Source organism: Hyphopichia burtonii, assembly GCF_001661395.1.
Source record: "Hyphopichia burtonii NRRL Y-1933 unplaced genomic scaffold HYPBUscaffold_4, whole genome shotgun sequence".
Taxonomy (NCBI): domain Eukaryota; kingdom Fungi; phylum Ascomycota; class Pichiomycetes; order Serinales; family Debaryomycetaceae; genus Hyphopichia; species Hyphopichia burtonii.
This window is the reverse complement of record NW_017963731.1, coordinates 428,423-447,753: the sequence shown is the minus strand read 5'-3', so window position 1 is coordinate 447,753 and position 19,331 is coordinate 428,423. Positions and strand designations below refer to the sequence as shown.

The 19,331-nt window shown below is 35.1% G+C and overlaps 5 protein-coding genes across 5 annotated transcripts; 2 read left to right on the top strand and 3 right to left on the bottom strand.

The window, feature by feature from the left end:
* Positions 1–20: 20 nt before the first annotated feature.
* Positions 21–2,698, top strand: HYPBUDRAFT_152971 (phosphatidate phosphatase). The gene has a single exon (XM_020221307.1). It carries the CDS (start codon positions 497–499, stop codon positions 2,669–2,671), a length of 2,175 nt encoding a protein of 724 aa, XP_020076064.1. The 5' UTR covers positions 21–496; the 3' UTR covers positions 2,672–2,698.
* Positions 2,699–2,731: 33 nt separating this feature from the next.
* HYPBUDRAFT_152970 (uncharacterized protein) lies at positions 2,732–3,506 on the bottom strand. Its single transcript, XM_020221306.1, has one exon. The coding sequence runs from the start codon at positions 3,447–3,449 to the stop codon at positions 2,817–2,819; it is 633 nt and encodes a 210-aa protein (XP_020076063.1). The 5' UTR covers positions 3,450–3,506; the 3' UTR covers positions 2,732–2,816.
* A 490-nt stretch (positions 3,507–3,996) lies between these two features.
* Positions 3,997–13,041, bottom strand: CAS4 (Cas4p; the record flags this gene model as incomplete). Its single annotated transcript, XM_020222545.1, has 4 exons — positions 12,169–13,041; positions 10,629–11,979; positions 4,276–10,568; positions 3,997–4,074 (listed from the first exon to the last, which is right to left on the bottom strand). Exons 1-4 carry the CDS (start codon positions 12,847–12,849, stop codon positions 3,997–3,999), a joined length of 8,403 nt encoding a protein of 2,800 aa, XP_020076062.1. The 5' UTR covers positions 12,850–13,041.
* Positions 13,042–14,039: 998 nt separating this feature from the next.
* Positions 14,040–17,496, top strand: MET18 (Met18p; the record flags this gene model as incomplete). The annotated part of the gene is made up of 1 exon (XM_020219698.1): positions 14,040–17,496. The coding sequence occupies exon 1, from the start codon at positions 14,089–14,091 to the stop codon at positions 17,494–17,496; it is 3,408 nt and encodes a 1,135-aa protein (XP_020076061.1). The 5' UTR covers positions 14,040–14,088.
* A 55-nt stretch (positions 17,497–17,551) lies between these two features.
* On the bottom strand, positions 17,552–18,860 carry HYPBUDRAFT_240838 (alpha/beta-hydrolase; the record flags this gene model as incomplete). Its single annotated transcript, XM_020223265.1, has 1 exon — positions 17,552–18,860. The coding sequence occupies exon 1, from the start codon at positions 18,719–18,721 to the stop codon at positions 17,552–17,554; it is 1,170 nt and encodes a 389-aa protein (XP_020076060.1). The 5' UTR covers positions 18,722–18,860.
* Positions 18,861–19,331: the final 471 nt, after the last annotated feature.

Here is a 19,331-nt window from a genome sequence, read left to right as displayed (position 1 = left end):
ACTCGAGTGACTTTTAAGCAAACTGTTCGAATACTCGATATTCCACTTCAAACTCACTTCCAGTTACGAACTGACTGAGCAAATAATACAATTGCGAGTTGCGCTGCTCATTCCTATTGTTTCCCGGACAAAGAAGTATACGGTGCTAGTAGGCAATAGGTATAAACAATATTGATCTTTTTTTGCCTTTTGGTGATAAAACAAACACAATCACAACAAGAAATTATTTCGAAAACGCTTGTTTGGCGGTATATTCAAGGTGAAGGGCAGAAGAACTACACTTAGCAAGCTCAAACTCGCTTCGGTGTTTGTATTAAGGAGGCTATTCCCTCATCGTAACTCTCTTGCTAAACCACAGCAGAAGATATCGAAATTTAAAGTATTGAATGATATTTATAGAGATTACAAAGCTTTAAGAACTCCTTATCCGTTGTCGCAAAACACTCTTCTTAGAGTTCCTTCTAGATTTAAAAAACAGATACTTCGAAATGTCAAGATGAGTAATTCGTCCACATCAGATTCAAACTCAAACCCTCCGTCAAGGTCTCATTCTTCTTCTCCTTTGGAAATTGGGCCTCCAGCATCGGCATCTTCAGTGTCAGCTACACAGCTGGGGAGAGTTTCTCCATCACCTCAAGCATCAAGCTCTGCTTCTACTGGTTATATTTCCCGACGCCAAAGACTATTGGGATTTGCGAAAACTACAAGAGATACCTACATCCCTCGATTTGCAGGGTCCGTATCTCAAATTGCATCAGGAGTGTCCAAACAGGTCTACGGTGTAAATGACTTATATGATTATCAGGGTAATTTGGTTCTTCCGAAAGATTCCTCGATTACCTTGTTTCCTTCTTATACACGGAAATCGACGTCTGAAGATGATTCTTATGTGATTGAGGTGAAAGGTTGGCTCTCATGTCCTGGTCAAATGACGAGAAAGAATAGATTGATCTTATCATTAGCTAAGCAAATCACTAAATATGGGGCTAATAATGTAAGTACTGAAAATGCAATTAGTAAGCTTGAAAGTGACAAATTAAAACATGACGTTGTGGAAGACCATAAATCAGATCCTTCTGATCTCAACTCATCTGCTAGCTCGGATGATTTGTCCATCAGTAGCACATTCATTGATTCTCCAAATACTGAAAACAATAATAATCACCAAGATGAACTTATCAAAGAAAGATTACGTGCTTTCATAGCTCGTTCGATTGCTGGGGCAGAATTAAATATCATTATTGGCTCTGAAAGTAAAGTTGACCAAGATAATGTCAAAAGCCTTAAAGTTGTTACCGATGTCAATGGTCATTTCGAAGCAGATATTGAAGTTTCTTACAAACCTTCAATAGTACAAGTTCAAGCATGTAGTGATGAGTCTATCTTTTCATTCCAAGATATCATGTTCATTCCTCATGATGGTTTGGGAGTGATTAGTGATATCGATGATACTATTAAGTTAACTGGGGTCATCGGTGATAAGAGACAGTTAATGACTAGTTTACTTCTTCATGACGTCTTCTCGTGGAATATACCTCCAGTTGTAAAATGGTATACTCAACTATATCATGACTTAAATCTTTCGTTCCATTATGTGTCTAACTCCCCTTGGCAATTATTTTCCGTGATTGACAAATATTTTAAAGCAGTTAAGCTACCGATTGGTTCAGTGCATCTCAAGCAATACACCGGTAATATCATTTCTTCACTTATGGAACCCTCATCTTCAAGAAAGAAAAGAGCTTTATATAAAATTTTGGAAGACTTCCCAAAGAAAAAGTTTATTTGCGTTGGTGATTCTGGAGAGCATGATTTAGAAGCATATACTGATTTAGCAGCTGCATATCCTAACAAAGTAACCCATATATATATCAGATATGTGAAAGATTCTTTATCTGATATTGACGATGCCAGAATTTTACAGGAAGTAAGAAGAATGATTAATGAACGGAGAAAAATCAAATCTTTTAGACAAAAGCAGCATCCGTCAGTAAAAGAATCTTCCGAAAAACCTGCTGCATCAGAAATTGAAGATTTAATAGACTTGACTAACCTGACACCATCACCACCACCCACATTAGATCCTAAAGCTGCAGACAGAAAGGCAAAACTACCGCCAATGATACCCTCAAAGCCAAAATCATTTCAAGGTTCTAAAATAGCTCGGAAACCGCCTTTACCTGAGCGTGACAGCTCTATATCACCACCTTCTAGTCTTTCTAAATCATCCACACCCTCGTCTGTTTCTACTGGACAAAAAAGTAATGCTCCGAAACCGCCTTTACCCAGAAAGACTGTGACAAATGCAGAACTCAACAGCAAATTAAGCTCACAGAATAACTCGATTGATAATGTGAGCGAAAGTAAAGCAGCACTGGATGAAGAGTGTCCTCCACCGCTTCCTTCAAGGACAACAGGGGCCATTGGTTTAGACTCCCGCCGTTCTAGTGGAGAATTTGATGTCTTCGATAATTTACATAATGTATACCATTTCCATAATTATGATGAAATAGAGCTGATGGATAGCAGAGGAGCTCAATGGTTGGTAAGGGTTGCTGAATCTCTTGACCGTTTGAAGTATACTGACACGGATATACACTTCTTTCAAGATGATGATGATGACTTTTTCAAAGATGCTTTAGAACTTGTTTCTAAAAATCTACGAGAATGAAAGTAAAACCGTATAGCTACAATTAAACGTATAATTTTTGAAAAGAAATAAATTAATTATCGTAAGTTATATATTATACACTGATACTTAAAGAATTGAATGCAAAATTCACATTAAGAATGTATCAAATTTCTTAATGAAATTCTTATGCTTTTTGAGATGCTGGTTCTTGAACAGTTTCTTCAGCTTTGGCTGGAGAAGCAGACTCATTCAGCACATTTCCATCACCATAGTCTTTAATGTTAGAATCATCGACATCTGGTAAGTTCTTTCTGAACTCAGATAAATCCCATTCAGTACCTTGAGAACCATCATCAGCTTCAGTATAATATTTATCAGAGAATTTTTGAATGATAATTTCTCTACCAGTGAGAACTCTTTTACCACTTTGTTCTTCTTTCTTCTTCTCACTAGCTTTCTTTTCAATTTGTTTAGTTTTCCATTGATTAAAAGATTCAATAGTAATTGGAGTGAATTTACTTCTGTCCAATTTACCTCTTTCCATTTCAATAAATTCTTCTAGAGTAATCTTAGGAGCAGATTCCGATGCAAGTTTTTCTAAACGTTTTTGTTCCTTGGTTTTCAAAACAAATCCTGGTGGTAAAGAATGTCTATATTTACATTCGTTACCTCCGTTAGGACAAACCCAAAACCAACCATATTTACCATTTTCAACGGCTTCAATAAAGTATTTACAAACTTTTTCGGTGGTTGTTTTAGGATTACCATGTTTGGACAAAATAACTTTTCTTAATTTTTCTTCATCCCAAGTATCCATAGTATCTTCTTCCTTTTCAGTTCTAGCGTCAGTGTACAAATCTTTCTTTTGGTCTTTTCTACCAACGTTAGGGTCATGTGAGAACTTACATTTATTACCCTTGTTACAAAGACCCTTCTTGAAGAATTCACACAAGATTGATTTTGGATCAACACCAAATGGAACTTTTTGCTGTTGAATACCAAACATTTGTGCTGCTTCCCTCTTGGCCTCTTCGGCTGCTTTCTTTTCTTCTGCTCTTCTTTTGGCATCAGCTTCTTTCTTCTTAGCAAGACCACCATCGGCACCAGCTGTCATTTGGTTAATTTGCTGTTGAACTTTCTTTGACTTATTCTTATTCTTCATCCCGAAAGACTTGTCTTCGGCGGATTTGGCCTTGGCCTTGGCCTTATTCTTAGCCGAAACTTGTGGTTGAGTCTTCTTTGGTGGCATCTTTAATTCCTGTCAAGCTAATATAATTGATGGACCAAACCTTTTATAAGCTTCTTCGGTTTAAATTTTTTTTTCATCCAAAGAATCGCTGACGTAGTTAGCATTAACCCTCGCACTACAATAAAAATTTTTTCTGTTGCGCAGAGAAAAGTGCACGCAAATTTTGGCTGAAAATTTTGGCTGAAAATTTTGGCTGAAAATTTTAGAGTTATAAAGTATTGAAAGATTGGTTCATAAGTATTACTATTTACTAGAAAGAGTGTCATTGATTGTAGCTGGAGAAACGGCATGATTTTTAGAGAAAGTATATACATATAAATGCAATGAAAGGTTACTATTGTTTCGATTTTTGAGAACTTCTTTTTTTACCAGCTTTCGGGGTACTGAGGTTAACTGATTGAGCAGAGTTGGTAGGTGTGCTCATATTGGTAGACAGTGGCGCTGTGTTAGTAGCAGACCAGTATTGCGAGGTGACATCCTGGCCAATGCTGGAAGTTGAAGCATTGGGAGAATATTTATTGGCCTTCTTAGACTTCTTTTTACCACTTAACAAACCTTCGAAACGAGTGCCGTTTTCGTTATGGGGAGATGCCGGGTTGTTTTCGGGAGATAACATAGTAGGAGTGCTTGATTCGAATGCAGATGATAGGGTTGGTGTTGCTAAGCTAGCATTTATATACTGCTTTGGATTATTTTGGGGGTCGAATGTAGGTGAAACGGGCATAACTGGAGTAGTAAAAGTTTCATTTTTATTCTTAAAAGTTGCCCTACTGTTTCTGAATGGAACGTATGATCTTTTTGGGGCATTTGACCCTTGGCTCGCATAATTTGAGGCACCCATTGAGTCTGCTAAACTACTCTTAAATGAAGTATTGGACTGTGTTCTTGCCAAACTTCTATTCAAGATAAATGAAGCATTTTTATCATAAACTTGAGGGGCAGAATCCATTGGTGCAATAGGATCATTAGAGGAAGTACTGTATTTGGTATCGACTGATGCACTATGGATATGATGACTTTGTATATCACCACGGCGAGCACCATTCAACATAAGTGGATTCATAGCAACAGATCCATTTTGATCAGATTCTTTAGTAAAGAATGAATCGAAATCATCTAATGCAGCCCACATGTTACTTAATGAAGCATGTTCTTCAACATTGACAGAAACAGTGTCACCATGGTCGGCAGGTGGTGAGTAATAGTCTTCCAAATGGAAGTGGAACTCTTCGTCTTTGTTTTGAGCATTTTCATCAAACTCTTCTGATGTAGATGCAACTGCACAAGTTGAGAAAACAGAATGAACATTATGTCTGGTGCTGGCTGCAGTCATCGCTGGCATTGGGATAGCCCATCCGCTTTCATCAGGAATACCAAACAAAGTTCGAGTCTTTTCATATTCTTTTTTCATTGCTGAGTTACCTAAACTCATTCTCAAAACATCTCTATCAAGTTGAGATCCCGATATCACAACCGCCTCGTCCAAGACCTCTAATGCTGGCTCTGCATAATCTGTCAACAACAATCTCAACAAAGGTGAAATTAGATCAGCACCAACACCCAAAAATTCGTCTCTTTGTAAATCCACTAATGAAAAGAAATGTTTCAATAAACTCATAGTTTCTAATTTCACCCATGATATCTTGTTTGATAAGAATCCTAAAAGTAATACCAACGTTTGAGCTTCGAATTCTGGGAAGAACCCATTCTTAATAGTCGAGATGGTCTGAACCAAAAAATCCTTTTTAGATCTAAATCTATTCTTAGATAAAGAAACTAAAATTCTTGATATAGCTGGCTTATCGCAGCTATCGGCCATTTCACTCAAAACAATTGCAGTTTCTTCGATATCCTTAGTTATAGACTTTTGATCTAACGCATGCAAAAACCTAGGTAAGTTTGCCAAAACAGATATCAAAAGCCTTGAATCACCCTTACCAATAACCTCACTATCCTTTAAGTGATTAAGTTTATCAAGAAATCTTAATGTTGGTTCATATGCAGTGGCAGAGCGCAAACCAACCATCACAACATGTTGTAAGCCTTCAAATTTACCTTCCCACTTGGGTGGGAAGGTGGATATTAAACAAGAAACAGTCTCGGGTGAATCTAAATCAATTTTAGAAACGAACTTGGACATCGTTGATAAAACTTCGATGAATTCTTGCTCGTGAATAGTACTTAAACAGGCAACACTAGACCAAAATAATTGAGGAAAATCAATAAGTTTTTCAGAACTAAGTTCGGCAGTCATTGCATTCAAAGTCATAAGGATTTGCATAGCAAAACCTTGGATATCTAAAACTTCATCGGAAATGGTGTTAGAAAGACGGTGAAGCATATCCTTCAACATCCCTTGATCTAAAAATGATAATAAAGATCTGAATAATTGGAAAGACCTACAAGCGATGTGTCTGACAGCACAGGTCGTTGCCCAATTTAATGATACTCTACTCCATTCTTCTTGTAGTGAAGGAACTGAAGGTGAAAATATTTCAAGAATATTCCTAGCAAGTAAATCCATGTTTTTAGGGGTTCTAGCTCCCTTCTTGTCGTTATTCAAGTCATCGTAAACCCATAAGTATTTATAATGATCTCTTTGTCTCAAGACATCAATGGTTTCAGTCGACTTAGGTTCATTTGGCGCCAAAGCGTGAATTAAGTGAATTAATAATGAACCTGCTTGCTCTTGAACAACCTGTAGAAAATGATCTAACAAAGAAAAGGCAACATGTAACAATAAAGGTAATTTTTCAATCATCTTAACATTTTCAACAGTAAACAAATCAACCAAAAATACCATCGACAATTGACCTAACGAAAATGCAGCATCCTTATCGTTATAAGGAATCATTGTCCAAAGATTTGCAACGTATGGAAAATCACCTATATTGGAGTCATTGAAAGTATTTGAAGTAAGATAAGGTTGTGGAGGTACCATAGTCTTTGGTTGCAAGTTGCCAATAAGCTTGTCAATGATGTATAATGGGTCAGGCTGTGAAAAAGCCAAATAGTCAATGATTTGGCGAGAGTACTCGACAAATAGAGCATTCTTTCTTTCTAAACAATTATTGGTGATATATTCTATGATCTTGTCAAAATTACTAGGATTACTCCCCAATGCCACCCATAAAGCTTCAACTTCATTTGAAATCTTAGAGCTAAACTTCACCGTGATTTCGAATAAATTATTTAAAACCATTATAGATGGTGGATCCAAATCATTCGTAGTTTGTTTAGTCATTTTCACTGCATTAGAGTCAGCCTCGTGTGTCTTACTTGATTTATATTTTAATTCAACATTTTGAACCCAAGGAAGTAAGCAAGCTAAAATATCTCTTCTTGTACCATTATCCACAAGGTTGAAAAACATCGTTAGGTAACTTATACATATGAATGCACTATTAGGATGTATGGAAGCAATCTGGGCCGAAATATCAAAAAGTGCTTTCTTATAAACTACCTTTGTTTTAGTACATACACTTTCAGTAAACCTGTCAGTAGCAAGACTATTCAAGAATTTGAGTTCAATGAACTTTAGAAGTTTCATTGCAAAGAAACGCACCTCGTATTTATCACATCCAACTAAAAATGTTGACAAGCAGAAAATGTCATATGGAGGTTCATCCATTTTACGATGTTCCATGAAAACATCGACAAACGTGGTGAAATAGTTTTCAGTGACTTTTAGGGACTGGTGTGAACTGTAACATTGCTTAACTATATCCTGATAGACTTCGCTATTATTAATATTCAAAACCAATACATTTTTCAAAGCTTGTTTACCAATTTCCTCGGCCCGTTCATTGGTTGAAGACAAAAGAGAGTATATCCAATTCATTAAAGCCGGTATATCAAATGATATAACTGCAAGCTTGCCCGGGACCTCAATTTGTTGTTTCATTGGACCAGAACATAAGACGGCCATACAGCTCAAAGCAGAAAACTGAAGGGCAGTTTTTTCGATCTCGAGAATAGCAGCAGCAGTAGCAGCCTCCTTCAGTTGACCAACCCTCTTGATCATAGCTGTGTATCTATCCTCCGTTATTTCACTTGAATCCCCAAATCCACACCATTCTCGAAGAAAATTGAAACATCCAATTCTAGCTTCAAAAGGGATCCATTTGTTCAAGCTTGGTTTTCTTTGCAATCCTGAAAAAACATTTTTCAAGAAGCAGGAGAAATAACGACGTAATCTTTGAAATTCAACATCTGTTTGGATTACTGAGTTAGATAAAAATGACTTGACATTTTTGATTATCGATACCAAATTAGCAATCATCCAATCATCAGAGTATATGACTGGATCAGAATTGAAGCGTTCAGTGATATTACTTAGAATGTGAACTATCTCAATACGAAGACGATCATCAGTAGGATCTCTTTTCTTAGAATTAATGTCCCAGTCATTCATTGCAGCGGGCAAGTTTTCTAAGAATGGTTTGAATATATTAATATTCAAACAACTTAATCCTAATATAACGGCATCTCTTACCATTGGTTGTTGAGATTTCAAAAGTGGTAAGACCATACGGAAAACAGATTTGGCACTTGTTATCTTTTGATGTTGAATGAATATTTGTAAAGATCTCTTTCTACCGTGAGTTGGTTGGTTGGGGAATGAAATCTTTTGCTCACTAGTGGAAGTCAAGGAGCAGCAAGCAAAAATTAAATATAATCTCCATTGGTTAACTAATACCTCCGGGGGTGTGTTGCTGCTGGATCTTGAAAACAACGAGGTAGTATAGTTTTTATAGCTTTCCGAAAATTCGAAGATAAGCTCATGCATTTGGACCATCCTAACGCAAACGATAGAGCGACACATTGCCACTGGCATTGGGCATTTTTCGAAAAAAATATCCAACAATTTAGGATAAAGCCTAAACCAGAGAGTGGAATCAATACCATAGTCTGATTCAGCCAACTTGACTAAAATATTCTTTTTATTTTTAAGTTTGGCGAGACGGCTCCTTTCTGGCATACTGAGTTCTTTACGGAATGGTTTGATCAATTCCAAAAAGTCCAAATCTTCAAAAACATGGATTAGCCTAGTCCCGATATCAGCAGCAAATTTAGAAGAGCTTCTCGAGTGACTCTTAGTTGATGCATCCTTACATTTCATATTTCCACCGTTTGTCATATTAAATATGGCTTGATCAAATTGCTCAACAAGTTTCAAGATAGAAACACCATAATGTCTTACCTTGGAATCTTGAGAGCAGAGGAAAAATAAACCATTACCTTCAACCTCTTCGATGACAGTGATTATAGTCTTCCACTCTAACTCCTCGCTTGGTCCGAAGTTACTTTTTATGTTGTCATCATTGCTCAAGTCACCATTTTTATGATTTATTTGATATAAGTCATTTAAAATATCATTATTCATCATTTCATCATCTTGAGCCAATGGATTCCCAGATTCGTTACCCTTGCCATCATTTAAGTCATTGAATTGCTTCAACCAGCAATTCAATAGGTCTACGTAAATTTTAAGAAGAACATTGAACTCATGAGAATTTAAGTAATCGGCATCATAGTTTGGACCCGGTTTGTCGCTGAATCTGAAAGCGATCTTGGCAAATATGGTTATCAAATTACTTGGATTTTTTCTGAAAGCCAACTTCTTAAGTGCATTTATTGATGCATTGGCTATCACATAATTAGAATGCACTGCATTTCTTGTTAAAAGTTCAACAACACTTTTAAACTGAATTCCAATCGTGGGAGCTCCTCTTTTTTCACCCGATAAAGGAACGATTGCCCAAGGAACTGCCTCGATGAGAGATGCAAATAATTCAATGTTTAAATTTTGATTAGATGGATAAGAAAAGTCGAGATTAAAATGAAACGAAAATCCTGATTGCGATTTTGAAAAACTTGATGCTACAGGAGTCGTAGCATTACTACTTTCAAGTGACCATGCATCAGAGCCACATTGACTATCCAATAGCTTAAGCAAGGTAGCAAATGTTTTGCATATTTCATCATGAGATGCTGCATTTGTTGAGTTCTTAGCAATGAGCATGAATTCGTTTAGTCTTAATTTTTCTTGATTTGAATCTTCTGCCTTATTGTCATCTTTATTCTTCTGGTGGGCGTGGCTTTCATCACTGTTTAAAACATAGTCATTCAAAAGCCTTTTGTTGAAAACATCATCAACAGGAAAAACCGGCTTTTCCCCCAACTCATAATCTTCAAGGATTACTAAGTAAGCTTTTATCACCAAAATGATCTTTTCTGGGTAAATATTTTCCAATGTAGAACCATTGAAACTTTGTTTCAAAAGTCTTAATAAAACACTATCTAAAACATAGTTCAAGTGACGGTAACCAACGATTCGAATGAACTCAACTAAAACGCTTATCAAATCTACTTCTGAAGTAATCCATTGGTTTTTCTTACCATTAACATTAGGATTGAAAAAGATCAAATCAAATAAGCTGTCGAGTTTCTTAACGGTGTTATTCAAGGTATCTGTCAAACGATAAATATAAACCCAAGTTAATCTAGTAACGCAAACGATGAAAGTAGTCTTATCACCACGATCAACTTTTGGTTTCAATTTAAAGATGTTATTCTCAATAATATCAAACCAAGCTTCTGAAAATAATTCTTTACGAGAAACAGATAACATGGACGTTAATAAATGAATAGAATAAGCCCATCCATTGTTTGTATTCAAGGGCACTGACGACGATAAATTTGAGCTTGTTAAATTGATTGTTGATGATGAGCTAAGATTGCTACTTGATTTCATCATTTGATTCCAAATAAAACTTGCTTTGTTATAAATTCCTTCTATAGCTTCAACCCACGTTGGATAATTAGTTTCTGCGGTCAATATGTTAGCCAATGGTAAAACAAGATTACTTAGAACTTCACAATATGCATAAATTATTGATTCATTTTGAGATTTGATGAAGAATTTTGCCAAAGAGAAAATGAATTCAGCACTTTCTTCAAATACTTCCAAAGGATAATTTGTAAGCTTCAAGTATCTCATTCCATGGATCAATAATTGTAACCTTGGCTCATCCTCCTGTTTCACTTGGGATGGGATTTTCTCGAGATCGGCTATAAAACGATCAGTAACACTTAAGAATCTTTGTTCAGACATAAAACCTAATAATTCAGCAAATAAGTTCCAATTGGATGATCTGACTAAGGATTCGCTTGTACTTATAGGATCCGTGGTTTTTAATTGGGTATAAACTATCTCCTCGAGCTTATCGCCTAAGTCATCACCCATTATATCTGGAGATGTTTGCTTGACAACTTCAATTAAAACACGACATAAAATGTAAATAGACGCTAATGATTTGCGTTCAGCTTGGATGGCAGTTTCTCTAGCTTTGACTATTTGATCGTCGTAGAATGTTTTTTGTTTAATAAAATCATTATCATACAGCAGTCTAACTTGTTCGATACTTGGGGATCTAGTAATAGAATTGCTTACAGCCGATGAAGCGGATTGATTTCGACGATGAGACATTTTCGAAAAACTTTTGGTTCTCATTAAACTAAGACTTCTCTTCCCTCTTCCAGCTACATTACTATTTTTCATTATTCCTGGGTTATTAGGACCAACCGAATTGTCAATGGGTTGTTGAGCTCTTGATAAGTTAGCTTTAGCGTGATTCAAAGTTTTTTCAACTTCAGAAGCCGCCAAAGATGCAATTTCACTTTTATTTTTTCTCCAAAACATAACACTATCAATAACCGGTTTTGGTTTTCTTCTTGCTATATATCCTAAGGATGCCACTATTTTATCAAATTGAGGATCAACTCCTTCGGAAAGTAAGTCGATTATTGGAGGTTCTTCAGTTAATGGATAATCTATGCATAAGTTCAATTTACGTTCAGCATGACGAACGAATTGAGTGAATATAATGTGAAGAGTGTATTCAGCAGGGCTTTTCAGATCCGTTGCTAAATCTCTTCTCATAGTTCCGAATTCTTCACCATTTGAAAATCTCAATCTCTGCATTGAAGTTGCGGATAAGGGAGGAGGTAGTTGAGGAGAAGGTTCTATGTGCTCTTTGACGGGAGCATTTGAAATCGGAGATGAAAAAGTTGGTGGTTTGGATTTAAGGGTAAACTTATTATCCTCGGGCAAAGGAGAAGGTAAATCGATAAATCCTTTATGATGGAAGAGAGGAGGATCTTGTAATTTAAAGTTATTTGTAGGCTCAATCATGTTAGGAACTTCGATTAAGTTATGGCTTGTATGACTTTCTGGGTAGATTTGATCATTGAACGATGAATTCTGATTGTTTCCTTTCATTACAGTATCGGGTTGGATTTTCTGGATAGGTAGAGCTTTAGCAGTATTATATTCTATTACGTGGGCAGTAACTTCTTGAGATCCTTCGGATAAGGCCAAGGATATTTCAGATTCGTTAGGAATAGTAGTCTTAGGAGGTTTAAAACTTGATATAGACTGACGAGGACCAATTTTGAAGCCGCTAGTATTTTGATAAATTTCATTTGGATCATTTTGTACTGATGAGCCAATCATTGAAGAACCAAGTTTTATGTTGTCTTCAGAAAGGTCTCTACTATCTTCTGCTCTTTGAATACTAGATATATTTGAAAGGTCTGCCGACATTTCATATTCTTGATTTAGTTCAGTAGGAGGAGAATTTATATTTAATTGAGCAGTGGAGTCTGTAAGATCGGATGCCGGTTGATCGTTAATTATTTGATCATTGCTAAAGTTAAAACCAGGACTTGGATCTTGCCCATGCATCATATCAAAACGGTTAGAAGTACCATGGGTATCATCATTGTGGTTTTCAAATTCGTCTCCATTCCCGTGAGAATAAAGTTGATTTAGGTCGTCATAACCTTCTTCGCTTAAGTTTTGATTAAATTCCATTCCTTGCTGAAGAGATTGCTGATAATGCTGTTGTTTCTGATCCAATCCAGATGGATATTCCTGATCTGATAAATCGGGTATTTCGATCATCAAGCTATAAGTTCTGATAATCCGGTAGTATCGAGCTAGATCTGTTCTTCTTATAACTATGATGATTATCTTTTCTTTACAAACTCGGACAATTAACGAGTGAGAAGAACGATAGAAATTAAGGAATTTCTTCAAAGGAAGAGTGTTTGCAAATTAATTACTAATAATGACAAGGAAAGTATGACTTTTGAGCTTGTTTTAACGAGATCAGAGAAGTTTCCAAAGAACCTTTCTTGTTCTCTTATGTTTCTTGTATTAATTTTGTGTTTTTTTGGCTTCTCGTTGTTTTTTTTGTTTTGTTAGCTTTTGTTTTGATTTTTGCTGTATTAACAAAGGAGGTAAAACAAAGCAGATTCAAAAAATTTTCAGTTTTGTAAGAGATTCCGATAAGTAACCTTACCTTTTGGTAGTGTTGGAGTGACTAGTTATTGGAATTGACTAGACATTCGTTGTTGAACGTGCGTTGAGCCGCTTCTACATTGGTGGTTGCATTGGAACTATTTTACAATCTAAGCTTTCATTATCAGAGATTAAGTGAAAATCTGTCTATCGGTATCTTGTACTTTGTTTCACTTTGGTGGCCATGGCAAACTACAGTTATGGCTGGCCATCCCTTCTCAGACATGCAAAATGCTCCTATAATTAGACAGGTCAAGAGACCTTACATGCACAGGAGCTCATTGTAGCCCTCATCGCTTCATTCTCGTAATCATAATGTGACATACTATTGTCCTTGGGAAAAGTTGTGGCAGTTCACTCTCGATGCGCATTAGACTCTTTCAAATAGACGACTTGGTCTCCCAGTAGATTCTTATTGAAACTCCATCTTCATTTTGTTGTTACGGCATTGTCCCTTGGAGGAAAAATTGTTGAAAACGGTCAAATGACAGTTGCCAACGGCATTCTTCCCACTCTCACAATGACATTCACCTTCCCACCACATGACACATTCCTCTCGTCTCTCTTCCCTAAACCCTAACCCTGCCAGCACCTACTTCTTTTGTGATTATACTTTATCTGAATAACGTCCGTAAAATAAACCTTTTTTTGAAGTCCTTTTTTTGCACCCGTACAACCAATTTGTACACCCGTACATCATTTTATACATCCGTACATCGGGAAATTTGAAGATAAGATCGAAAATTTTTAAAGCTAGCCGCTGAACAAGATCCATATTACTCATCTATTCAGCTAAACTCTGGGTTTAATTGGTGTTTAAAGGCGGATTTATATTGAAAAATGGCTTCGCAGGAATCTATCCATGATATCCCCATGCTTATAAATCAATTTTTGGCGACTGCAGATGATGAATCGCTGGTTTATAAAAGATTTAGTCGAGAATTGGCACAATTAATCGCCAACGGCGAGTTATCCCTATTACAGTTCATTCAGAACTTGGGATCTAGCTTAACTTCGGATAATGACTTGATTAGAATCAAATCTGTTCAATGTATGACGTCTACTTTCCAGGATCTTGACAAATCAAAACTATCAAAACAAGACATTCATGTTGTGCTTCAATTTTTTATTGCCAAATTTGATGATAAAGTTTGTTTGATTCATATATTACAAGGTTTGAACTCTATTATATTGTTTAATAACTTTATTCCAAGTATCAATGGGAACTATAATCTATTATTGACTACTCTTCTTGAAAAATATGATCCAAAGAAGAGCCTTGCTAAAATCAGATATGAGCCTTTCCAGATATTGAAAACTTTGTTCAATAACCATTTGAAATATATTCAATCCAAGCCTGCAGATCAGGACTTGTTTGTGAAGGCGTTCATACATATTGCAAGTGGTGAAAAAGACCCACGTAACTTATTGGCTTCTTTCGACCTTAATTCTGATATTAACCAACATTTGTCTTTCGATCCTCAAAACGAACTTCACGAAGAGTTTATAACCGACTTATTTGATGTTTGTTTTTGTTATTTCCCAATCGCTTTCACTCCTCCTGCTAATGATCCATATAAAATCACTGCTAATGATTTAAAAGTTCATTTGAGAAATACCATTTCTTCTCAAAGTTTATTTGCTAAAGATAGCTTTCCTAGTTTGATTGAAAAATTAACTTCTACTAACCCAACTGTAAGAAATGATGTATTGAAAACCTTATTATTATGTGTTCAAAATTATAATAATGAAACCTTATTACAGTATTGGTTGACTATTTGGGATTCTTTAAAATTTGAAATACTTCATAACGAAGCAGTTGTATTTAATCCAACTCTCAACATCATTATACCTAACGACTTTGAATCCAAGATCGATGATTCCGATGAAAATAAGTCTTTGCTATTCACTCTACAAATTTTGATGGAATTAGCAAATGTCATGAATCAAGAAAATCAATTAGAGAACTATTTATCCACCGTCACCGAAGAATTGAAAAAAAATTTGAAATCAATCAACGATAAAACATTCAAACAATCTGTTGTCCTCTTAAGTTCCTTGGCCTCTGTTTCAAGTGAAAGCTTCAATTTCATCTTGAAATTCTTATTCTCTGCTCAGGTATGGGGCAAACTCATTAGAAGTGACGTTGATGAAAAGATGGATATCGAAGAAGTCCCCTCTAAACAAGAAACAGAAATCGATATTAATGAAGTCGATCAGAAGCAATCTGAAGACGTGGTTTTCAATGTATCTAAACAGAGAGAACTTATTGAGAATTTTGGTTTCGTTTTATCAGCTTATCATATTTTATCTCACAAAGACTCATCTTTTGCCAGTGGTGGAAATAACTTGAAGTTGTATAAAGATCATTTATTGATATTCTTGGGTCAATTATTACAAACTTCTTCGAATATCGAGAAGACTTTAAAATGTAAAGTTATTCAACAATTGATCAAATTAACTTTATTGCATGGATTATTGAATAACCAAGACTATTCCCTTATTTTTGGCTGGTTGAATGACATTTTATCAAACAGTATTGATTATAGCGTTACAAATTGGGAAAAAGATATGGTTTTGACCGAAATTATTAACGGTTTAGTAAAATGTATGACTGATGAACATGGTCCTGCTAAAATTGAAAATGCACATGCAACTGAAACTAGCCTTACCAACAACATTACCTTGGTAATAGATTTAATCTTACCTACCTTGCTTGCTTTATTAGATAATGTTCAAAGTGATGATGAAATGGTGAATTTTTCTAAAATCTTGAAAATTATCGATACATTATGTGTCAATTATCAATTTTTGGATGTATTGACCGTCAGGTTATTGAATAAATTATCTCAATTCAATCAACTGACATTATCTACGGACTCCAAGTTATTTATCTTCAAGGAAATAATTGATTGCTTTATATCTTCCTTTAAAAAGACACAATCTGTTAATCAATTTCTTACTAATTCTTGGTACAAAAATTTCGTACCTCGTTTCTTAAATGTCGTTTTGCAATCAGATGATAAAACAGTAATTGAGTTAAGCGGTGTTTTAATTGGTTTAATTATTAAATATATTGACAAATCAAAACATCAAAGCATTCTCAATGATTTTGTTGGATGTTTCTTACTTAATCAATCTAATCTCAATATTAATGTTCCTGGTGTCACTCAGCAAGTCAGTACTTATATTGGATTATTCAACAATATTTTATCAAGTGTTGATAGAAAAACAAACTTCGAGGAAGCTTTAGGTTATTCCATTTTCAACTTAATCGACAATATTTCTAAATTTGCTTATAGCTCTTTCAACGAAGATATTGACGAGTATTATAGAATCGGATATCTTCAAAACTTATCTATCTTAGTTAATAAATTTACCAAACAAAATGATGAAACCAATGGTGAAAGAATCTCACAACTCGTTTTTGAAATAGAAAAATTCAACAATTCAAACACAGAATTGACCAAAAATCAAATTGAAACGTTTGAAATATTTACTTGGATATTGAAAGCATTAGTTTTACGATCAGATAGATATGGATTCCAATACACAGATAAATTGATTGACTGGTTGAATAGCTCCAATTTGTTATTTGCTCAAATAGTTTCTGAGGCATTCTATATCATCATGATAGACTTACCAATCTTTACTACTCAATCGGTAGTTGTGCCGGGGCAAAAATCGGTCATTTCTGGTGTTAGTAACTTGAATGTTAGATTATTGTATAAACAACAGCTTTTTGAAATAATCTTACCAAAATTAATTTCTGGCTACGAAGCTGGAAAAAATCAGGAAATTTACTTAAATTCATTATCTATCATATTAAATAATATTTCAACTGCTATTTTGAAACCTCACTTAAATGAGATTTCACCTTTGGTATTGAAGAGTTTGAATATTAACAATTCTCTTATTTTGGAAGCTTCGTTGAGCACCTTTGAAATTATCATAAGTGAGTCTCCAGATACAGTTACACCCCATTTATCAAATATCATACCCAAATTACTAAGTTTAGTTTCTTCTAAAAAGGTTATTAATAAGCAACTCATTAATACTGAAAAAATCCGTTTGTTGGCATTGAAATCATTGATGGGTATTTTTACCTCTATTGATTTACCGAATGTCATTCCATATCAAAAAAGTGCTATAAACAAATTGGAAATTGCATTAGACGATAAGAAGAGGGTCGTAAGAAAGTACGCTTCTGATGTTCGTCAAGTTTTATATGAACTTGGTAGATCATAAATTTCATTCTAATAGACTGTATATATGTATATATAAATTTATCAACTTCTATATATTATAATTTTGAGAATGGTGTCAACCTCAATCCATTCTCCATTGCAATTTTTTGGAGATCAGTCTTGTAGTTTATTCCATAGGTTTTCAAATGATCGAAATCTTCAAATCTTATATCCCCATTCTTTTCTGAGTCTTCAATAATCTCATCCATTATATTCTTGATAACTCCAATGAAATAATCAGGCTGTTCGGCATGGACTAAATGTTGACCTTTAATATCGACTGGGTGAACAACTCTACGTAACTCATTTCTGAGCTCTTCGGTGGCATTCTCACCTACGTGGTCTTTATCACCGACAATATGGTAAACCGGGGTAGTGATCTTTTGGTAAATTGGATAAGATCTCAAAATAGTAGGGGTTCCAGAAAAGTAAATATAGTACTCTTGCAAAGGTTCGGTAATCGATTCGATATAACCATCTTGTGGGTTTTGATTCGGATCAAAATCATCTTCCAACATGTTTTTCAAGATAGTATCATCAAACTTTTTGTAGAAACCATGCTTTTTATAACATTTTATAATGGCATCCTTAAAATCTTCGCCATCTTTGACTGGATATTTATTATAAACCATTTTTCTTTTATTCCACATATTGAATGCCATGTTAAGGTGTCTGTACCTTTTTTCATCGACATGGGCAACCGGATTAAGACTTATAACTGCGTCGAATAAAGTTGGCTCCAAATATGCAATTATTAACGCCATTTGACCAGCCATAGAATGACCTAGAACAACGTTAGTTACATTTGGTTGTAAAAAAACAACTTTTTCATCGACTTTTGTTATTTTAATAACATCTTTAGCGTAATCTAGCCAGTTTATCTCATGACCTAGTTTACCTTTATTCAACACTGCTGAGTGACCATGGTTAACCGTATCAGGAGCAATTACACAGTTTAAATTGGGAATCATTTGATAAAATTTATCAACATGGTAATGCCAAATTGCCTTTGTCATTCCATTTCCGTGGATCAAGAATAAATTTACTTTTTTCCCTGATTCAATTGGGTTCTTTCGTTTGTATATCCTATAAGCAATTTTCAACTGATAATCTTCGGCATTATCTGAAGGTTTCTCTAAAACCACTGATCCTCTAAACCTTGGGCCGGTGGCATTGACTACCTTAGTGGTGTAGGAGTATAAATCAGAACTTTCTGGAATCAACATTGAACTTCTTAGTTAATTGGAAAGCTTTTCAGTTCAATTAGACGAGCCAATTTATATGTCAAATTTTGACCTTAACGAAAAAAAAACTCAATGCGCTCAAATCCCAACAATTTAACTTCTGGATATCTAGATTTGAAAAAGCTATCATCTTCAAATTGCCAATTCAAGCTAGTTAATTCCTTGTTAATCGGAAAATCGTAAAATTCGCATACTAAGGTAACACAAATATATGCGTAGGTTTGCCATTATGCACTGGTGGAAAGAATCTTAACTAAATTTATTGATAGGTTACAATAAGAGATCCTCATTTCGGTTTTGGATCACCAAAAAGAAAGGTGGATGTAAGGTACTTTTGTTCACTTGTTCATTATCAAGCATATGCTTGTTTGTTCGAGAACAATGACCTCCTTGTGGTTTTGAGGTTTAGTTTTATCCGATTATCCTTAAACCATTCGTAATAGTCTTTATTACTGACTAATCGCATCAAGTTTCTATCTATTCAAAACAAGTCAGTTCATACACTCTAAGATTAGCGAACAATTTTTTCTATAAAGTGCATCTCCGACCACTCTATTAAGTCTCTTTCAGTTCCATCTCTTTCAGCCATATC

Excerpts from the sequence above, each read along its gene's own strand:
- HYPBUDRAFT_152971 (XM_020221307.1), top strand. The coding sequence starts at position 497 with ATGAGTAATTCGTCCACATCAGATTCAAACTCAAACCCTCCGTCAAGG.
- HYPBUDRAFT_152970 (XM_020221306.1), bottom strand. The coding sequence starts at position 3,449 with ATGGATACTTGGGATGAAGAAAAATTAAGAAAAGTTATTTTGTCCAAA.